This window comes from Ischnura elegans, chromosome 3 (assembly GCF_921293095.1).
Source record: "Ischnura elegans chromosome 3, ioIscEleg1.1, whole genome shotgun sequence".
Taxonomy (NCBI): domain Eukaryota; kingdom Metazoa; phylum Arthropoda; class Insecta; order Odonata; family Coenagrionidae; genus Ischnura; species Ischnura elegans.
This window is the reverse complement of record NC_060248.1, coordinates 94,445,366-94,453,554: the sequence shown is the minus strand read 5'-3', so window position 1 is coordinate 94,453,554 and position 8,189 is coordinate 94,445,366. Positions and strand designations below refer to the sequence as shown.

The 8,189-nt window shown below is 39.9% G+C and overlaps 1 protein-coding gene across 1 annotated transcript; it reads left to right on the top strand.

Moving 5' to 3' along the window:
* The first annotated feature begins 3 nt into the window (after positions 1-3).
* On the top strand, positions 4-2,777 carry LOC124156162. Its single transcript, XM_046530519.1, has 3 exons — positions 4-214; positions 305-498; positions 835-2,777. Exons 2-3 carry the CDS (start codon positions 419-421, stop codon positions 1,748-1,750), a joined length of 996 nt encoding a protein of 331 aa, XP_046386475.1. The 5' UTR covers positions 4-214; positions 305-418; the 3' UTR covers positions 1,751-2,777.
* Positions 2,778-8,189: the final 5,412 nt, after the last annotated feature.

The window sequence follows — 8,189 nt, the reverse complement described above, 5'->3', positions numbered from 1 at the left end:
TGTATCAGAATTTCCCTCATTGGTCAGCGTTGAATGATGCACAAGGTCATGTGTTTATCTCATGGCGCTTGAGTTTGTTTTATTTGTTGTAACGCTGGGAGGGTATGCTTAGATCGTCCCCGAGCATTCGTGTGTTATTTCTTGACAGTGGAGCCCAGTTTGTGTTGATACGAGTTTTAGTTAAACGGTTCCAGTAAATATGGGGAGAATTTGTGTACGTTGAGTTATACGAGTAGCCCTCCTTTGTCAACACGGAAGACATTTTAGGATACCAGTATTATTCAATTTTCGTGCTTTTTTCCAGATGGGTGAAGTATTGCAGAGTATCTCTTAGCAAATTGCATCAGCTGTGTCACCTCATATACTCCTTCAGTGTACTCTTCTTGGGTTTTTGGAATTTGACAACTAACTGGTAATCATGGGGTCCACCGAACCAGATCGCTCGCTGTCCTCTGGAATGGCAATACCACAGTGGATGAAGCAGAAGGCTGGTGAAAGGTAATTCAATCAATTGAATATTTCCTATTGGATCCGTCTTATTTTATAATAGTAATTAGAAATGAAAATCTCTCACCTCATATTGCCTTGAAAGGGGTCTTCATTTTATTGAGTTCTGCGAGCGAAAATTGGATTGGCCTACTTACATAAATTATATGCCAAGTTTTCCGGAAGAGCCCTCGCTCGTGTTATGAATTCGCGTTAGCCGATGACTAACCCCTATACTCTTCTTGGCACCTAATGCACGTTCCATTTCATCTTTTCCTTGGTGGTTGGTGGTTGCTTTTAGCTGTGCCAAGTTTTTTTCTAACGTGAGGAATATTTATGTTTTGGTAGGTACGACTTCGACGACACCGCATTCTCTCCCCCGTCCTACGACGACAACTTCTTTTACATACGCTACCCTAAGCAAGTGAAGAAAGTCAAGGAGAAGTCTAAATATAACAGCATCAATGAGTTCCTGGAGGCCAAAGAGAGGCTGTCGAGGGAGAGTTCCGAACCACCTCCACCTACCGCGGCGCCGCAGCACACCACGGCTTGCGGTCCGTTCATTCGGGAAGGCGGCATGACGCCTGGCTTCGAGTCGGACAACGATCCCGCCGTGGTCGCTCTCCGGCGTAAGGGCCCCCCGGCCCTTGAGGGAGGCTTCCCACACGACGCAGACCAGTCGTGCGGACATTCCGTCGTTCAGGTGGCACAGCAGATGACAGGGCAGCTGACGGGGGCGGTCATCAGCAGCGGAATCAAGGCGTACGTGGAGACGCCTCCCAGGCTCAGAGAGCGGCGGGGGAGCAAATCCCTGCCGGCCAGTCCGCTCGCTACCCCGCAGACTTCGCCCAAGACGGGTCGACGCCAACCCCCGGGCAGCGTGACGCACAACCGCTACTTCACCCCTGCAGTCTTGGGAGACAACTCGGGGTTCTCCAAGGGTTCCATCCTGTCTCGCCTGCTGGGGTCAGGGGAAGGAGGTGCCATCGCGAAAACACGGAAGTTCTCCGAGGAGGATGAGGAGGCGGAAGGTGGAGATGTGCTGAGCTTGGTCCCGGGCGGAGAGAAAGTGGCCGAGCTGAGGAGGAACAAGTCCACTTCGGCTCTGTTGGCCCGGGGCGCGGACGGCAAGCCCCTCGACGAATTTCGCAATGGACCACACATGGATTCCATCGCCGACGTCGTGGTGCACAAGGTAACAGTGATCAAACCAAAGCCCTCCGAGTTGCGGGAAATGAACTTCTGGACTCCGACTTCCATGTAAGGCGGAAAGTGTCGATACGTTTCTTCCCCGCAACTCTCGATGGACTCTTTCTTTCACGAAATGAAAAGTTCCACAGGATATCCACTTCCATTTTTTTAAGTTTCGATTAAGCCTTCTCTGAATTGAATTGGTGCGTTAAAACATTAAGACAAACTTTTATGAAAGACTTCAAACTCACTCTTCTTTTCTGAATGACTATGTTTTGAGAACTTTTCTGGGACATCAATAAGTGTCAGTTTCCTTGGTTTTCTTCACTGAGCCCCTGTGATTAGTGCGGTGCATTGGTTAAGTTCTTCGTGTGTATTTTGTGTCTGTATCTTATGTTCCTGTTCACTCCAAAGTCATTTTCATTTTTTTACCTCGTTGATGAAGATGGATAGTTAAATCCTATAGGTTTCCCCTTGATTTATTATTGTACCTCAATTTTTATTCGTTGTTGACGTCATCCAAGCTCGGATAATCTGTAGTGAATCTAATTCTTGGGGTTGTAGGAAGACTATGTAATCGAGTGTTGTAGTATGTTTATGCAGCCCTCATTCACTGTCTTTTCCTGGCATCACCAAGTGTTAATTTTATTGAAATCCGAGCTTGCCACGAACTGAAGTGCGCCAAGATTTACTCTGTTCTGTTTATAGTTTTGTCACTCTTCTTTCATCTTGTTAGAAAACTGTCTTTCATTTCTCATTAATTCATGTTGCTTAGTTGATCATGTGTACTTCTATTAGTTTGTCACTTCGGTACTATTAATCTACTTTAAGTGTATAAATTGAGTACAAAGGTATTTCTTAAAAGACATGAGTTATTTTTGATTTATCTATTGATGATTGCGTTGAATGTGGATGTGGATTGTGTGAATGATCTCTTCAGCCGTAAAATATTCTGTGGTTTCAAATAGTATTACCAAGCCACAGCTGATGTTAAGAATAGGAGGTAGCATAAGGCTGCCACTCATATTTTAAGATTTGCTGGTGGATTAATTGGCTCACAATTAAGATATTATGATTATTAATAAAGTAACTAGAAATCATTTTGTGTATTTTTCTTTATATGTTCCTTCAGTCATATAGGTGTCTATGTAATCACACTCTTGTACCTGATTACCACTTCATGACCAACATCATTTTTCCTTTTTTTTTTGAGAGTCTGAGAGAGAGATAATGGAATTCAGATTATTGGAAGATTAGTATAACTTTTATCTCTGAATGTTGTGATGTAATGCATTTATGTAGATCTTCTGGTTCCTTTTTTGGGCTGTTGTGGTTTAGCATCATTTTTTGTTGTACTGTCCTTCTTATGGCTATTCACTACTTCTAGTTGTATTCTTTGGTAGCGTATTAATGAGAAAATTTCAAGTAGAGAAACTTGTTGATTTTATTTAAATAGGTTCTTTGTATTTACAGTTGGTCAAATAAGTTTCCCAATCAAGTTGGCCCACTTACAGTTATTCTTTGGGAAAAATTTTACTTTCTCTACCATTTTGTATTACTTAAGGCTGTGCAATTGGAGATTGAAATGATTTACTGCACCTTTCTTCTAGTATTTTGCTACCCACATGGAATTTTTTATAGTATTTTAGAAAATGTTGGGAAAACAGTAAATTTAAGTAGCTAAACTTTCTTTTCTAGTGGGCGGTGATGCAAGGTAATTAAAAAGTTGTATTCTCTGTAATATTTCTATCAGATTGAAAAGTAAACACATAGATAAGTTTTATGTTACATTGCTTGATTTGGGTGGCCTTAGAATGACACACAATGGTGTAGAGAGTCAAATTTTGTGCAATTAATTTTGCAGAAGTAGTGCCTCTAGATTTCTTGGGAAACTTATTGATCTGTAGTACATATCATGCGATTTAAGGGAAGAAGTTAAAATACGATCACATCTTCGAGTTGATGTAGTTAATAGATTTTGTTAATGATCTTTGCACCAATGAAGAAATTATTTGTCATGGAAGATATTTATACGTGTGGGTTTTCTCCCAGGTTAGAGATGATTTGGATCTTGTCAGCTACTTGTAAAAAACATGTCTTCTTAGTATATCATGTAACTTCAAGTTTCAGAATAAAGTTAGTGGAGTAATTTAGGTATCATTAGGAAAAAAGTATGGCAAGGATATAAAAAAAAGTCAAGAGTTTAAAGTAGGTCCTCGAGGAGGTACATATCTTGAGGAGGCCTGTGGCTGAAGCCTAGTTTGCCAATAGGAAACTACGGCCTTGTACATCACATTAACAATATGTGCTATGTTGTATGCAATGCTTACATTCATAGTTAAAAACAGTAATTTTTTGTTATGGAGGAGTGCTGAAAGGGATCATTAGTTATGAAAATTTGCCTCCCAAAACTCATTTTCTTGGTTGTTATAGTTGGGGGTAGGAAGTACAAAATCTCCCAAGGCTGAGATCAGTGTAGCACTTGTTTTATTGAATTTTGATGAGCATTTGGTGTCTGTTGTGCTTTCTGGCTGATGCAGCAAATTACCCTGAGCATCTCTTGGTAGTCCTTATTTATGTGTTATTAAGATGTCTCCATTTGGTACGCTAGGGTGAGAGTCTGACAAGAGAAGAAACTGGGGAAGTATGGCTTGAAACATTCCCGACTTAGTGTTGATGTTGATAATGAGTTGAGATAAGAGTATGAAGTGGTATTTAATATATTGTTATTTGTGCTTCTCGTATCTTAGTGCCTGTTTTCATAAGAATTACACATTCGCCTACACAAAAGATCATCACATTTCAGGCAGTGGCGGCTCGTGAGTCAAATGCTAGGGGGGGCGCACTCCACCGGGGGGTCATAATTTTTTAATATTTCGTGTATTTTATTAAGTTTTTACGGCAATTTAGGAATTAAATTCTGTGATGCCATACGTTCCGTTTTTTTTCAACAAAAATACCTAGTTTTCCTAATAAAGCTTGATTAATAAATACTAAATGCAGTAGACTCTCGGTCATACGGATCGGCTTAGTCCGGACTCTCGATGATACTGATCAATGATCTTGAAGAATAAAAATATATTTGCTGCGATATTTTGCAAATACAAACGAAAAGACGTAACTTTAGGTTTTAGCGTCTACATTCTTCGTGCGGATATGCCCGCAATACACTTCTGTTGTTCGTTTTGCAATAATAATGCGTTATTTGTCAAATCTATACAACATTTGCAATGATTTAGGTAGCAATGACACTTGTAACACCTGAGGAGGGAGGAGAGTGTCACTGACTTCCACTAGGCAGCAAACACTACTAGAATGCCCGCGCTTTGCTTTGCAGATGTAAACTTTTATGGCGGTGTTCGCGATACTTCTTGAATACAGTATGATTTAAAATCAACAATTAAACATTTCTCACACATTTTTAACAAAATATGAAATACTCACAGGCCTTTAGTTGTATTGCAAAAGTCCATCCTTCTTTCATTTTGTCCAGCAAAGTGATCAATTACACGTTCGTTGAAATCAGCGCTGGACAACAATTTCTTTCTGATTGAACACATGGCAAGGGCACTAGTCTATAAATAAACAAGGGACGACACAAAATAGGCCGACGAAAAATACGACCAAAAAGAACAAGGTGCCTGGACACAGAATTGGGACAATTTTTCCCTATATTTCCCTTAAAAAAACGAGCACTGTTGATTAATTCAAAATTGTCTTCTTGAATGTACACACAGCACTAAGAAACTTCTTAATCGGCAATTACGCACAATTAACTCCTCGAAAATGATGTCTGAACTCATTTCACTCCGTTCTTTCCGAGAGTCTTGCCGTTACTATAAGGACGACTCAAGGGAGATAGAAGTCGTGGTCCACTAATGCTGATTCAGCTGAGGGACGAATTTAAGGTCAGCAAAGGCATTCACGCAAACAAAGGACGTCACGGACCATCTCCTTGAGTCTAAGATCCATATGTGGTAAACACACGAGACGCCAACGGGTCGCATTTGGAATAACCGTGTCTTCGAAATCATTGCCATGATATAATAGAAAATAAGTTCTAGATCGTAAAAGAAGACGACTCGACTGAGCCACAGATGGGAGCTGTAAGGATTTCCGCACTGATATGAACTCTTCGAGGCCACTTAAATCAGACCCAAGTGGGCATTTTCCGTCAGATAGCTACCGCTCTGCCACTGAGGAATTAGGTGAACATGAACTAATACAACAAAGACGGCTAGAAAAATGATGAACCTACACACAAAAGGTGCATTGTACGCGGCACTTCATGACATTAATTGAATGACTCTATTTAAAGTCGCGCTTAACGATTTAAATCATATTTAATCCTTCACCCTTTCACGCACGCAACTATTTCTTAAATTATAAATCAGTGGGGAATGTTAACTGATTTTTCCTAATACTGCAGGTCTTTTGATACATTTATCTGAAAAATAGGTACCGTATTTCTAATCATCGGGAAGATATGAATACATTGTTAAGGCCTAAATATTATAATATTAGTTTCCCCGAGGTTCTTGAAATTCGTAATCATAACAGAACTGTGTCAAATACTCGAGAATAGTTTTCCTTCGTCAATACGGCCTTTAACTGGTTGGATTTTATGTGTTCCGGAATTCAAACACCAAAAAACGCAAGCATAATGGGATAATTTATTTACTGTAGCAATACCTACCAGTAATTAAAAATTAAAATCGTATAACTACACCCAGTACAGTGACCATTCTGATTCCGTACGTCCCTTTTCTGTGGCAGCACCAAGTAGACGCCAGATTATACGCCCGCCGGCCTGCGCAGCGATGTCAACTCACTCGTCGCTCTGCGCATTTTCGGACGACGTCCCAAGACTTCCATAAGACACAACGTTAGACGCGTCATAGCACCAGCGGCCCCCACCACTACCACTCTCCATATAACTGCATGGGGATGGATTGGGACGTTCTGGCCAGCGCCCCACGGCTACAAATACGAACTTCTCGCGCTATTTCTTTTCGTGTTTTTCCAACACTTTCGATGTATGGGACTGAAAAAACGCTTTGATTAATCAGATGTATAATTATAAATTAATGGATATTTATTTTTTTTACTTTTTCAAATATTTGGGAGGGGCGGCGTCCGAGAGTCCTTATGGGCAAACCGCCGCTGATTTCAGGTTACCTATATTGGCAAATTATAAAGTGATGAATTTATTAGTTTTGTGTTCAAATGATTTGTAGGGAGTCTCAACTGATGGTTATTTACGGTCTGAGCTTGAATTTTTTTCGAAGAATTGATAGGGTAGTTTCCTTCATCAAAGAAAACTAAAGGCAATGATTGCGATTCGTTACCCACCATTAGTGTATTCATAAGATATAAATTATGTATTTGGTTTTAGAAATCCCAGTTTAGACAAATGACAATGGTCAACTTTAACCGCATTTGAAAATGGCCAGATTGGCACCTATGCAATGCCACTCCATGTGATGTCACAGGGACCTATGTAGTTTCTATAAGAGGAGATAGGAGTTTTACATTGTTTGTGATAACCAATGCATGCATGGGGCACAGAGCTCAGGGAAACCTCTTAATAATCATCTATTAAAACTGCCTATGGTCGGAAAGTTTCCTTCGTTTGATAAGGTATATTAATAATCCTTATTTAAGCCAAGCACTACCTGCTAGCAGCCTGCATCGCAGCAGCACACATATCCTTGGCCCAAGGTCACCTCACACGGCAGTAGCGGGAAACAGAATGAAGTCTCACAGGCTTCTCCCAGCATTCATACTTAGCCGTCGTGTTTTCGCGCGCTTGAAAATTTTCACTTTTCATTTCATTGCGAAAAATAGATATCGTCATTTAAAAATCTAAAAGCATGAAATGCGTGCTCCAGGAGTAATAATCTTTCAATTTAGGCAATAAAAAAATAATAGAAAACCACCCTATTAGGTATATATTTTTGTGGTATTCACATCACTGTTATTCCCTATGAATCAACATTTATCTTACATGCAGGATCACTTATTTTCTACTTGGGCTTAAAAAAATGCATTTTACAGATAAACCTTATACATATATTAAAGTTTTTGGGGAAAATAAATGTATTTAGCATTTGATGGGGATGTGTGTATTGATTTGGGAATGATTTTTCAGTGTGGTGAAGCAATTTTTGCTTTCACTTTTGTTGTAATTGATTTGGTATGAATTGTCAGAGAAATATTTAGATTGAAAATGAAAACTCTTGAAATGTTCTGCAATTAATGTGCCACTTCTATGCAGCTGAGAAGAAAAGATAGCATTTTTCTATAAGGTGTGAGAAATTGATGAAGTAATCCTTGAAGTTATTTCTGGTATTTGGCTTGCCTCAATGCCTATTTATTTGGTGAAATCTAGGAGTTAGAGGACCGTTATTTGATGAAACTGGTCATGCTGAAAAGGTGAAAGGGATCATGGTGGCATAAAAATGATTCTCTTCTGTAGTGCCATGCTCTGCATTGGTCGCAATCACGAAAAT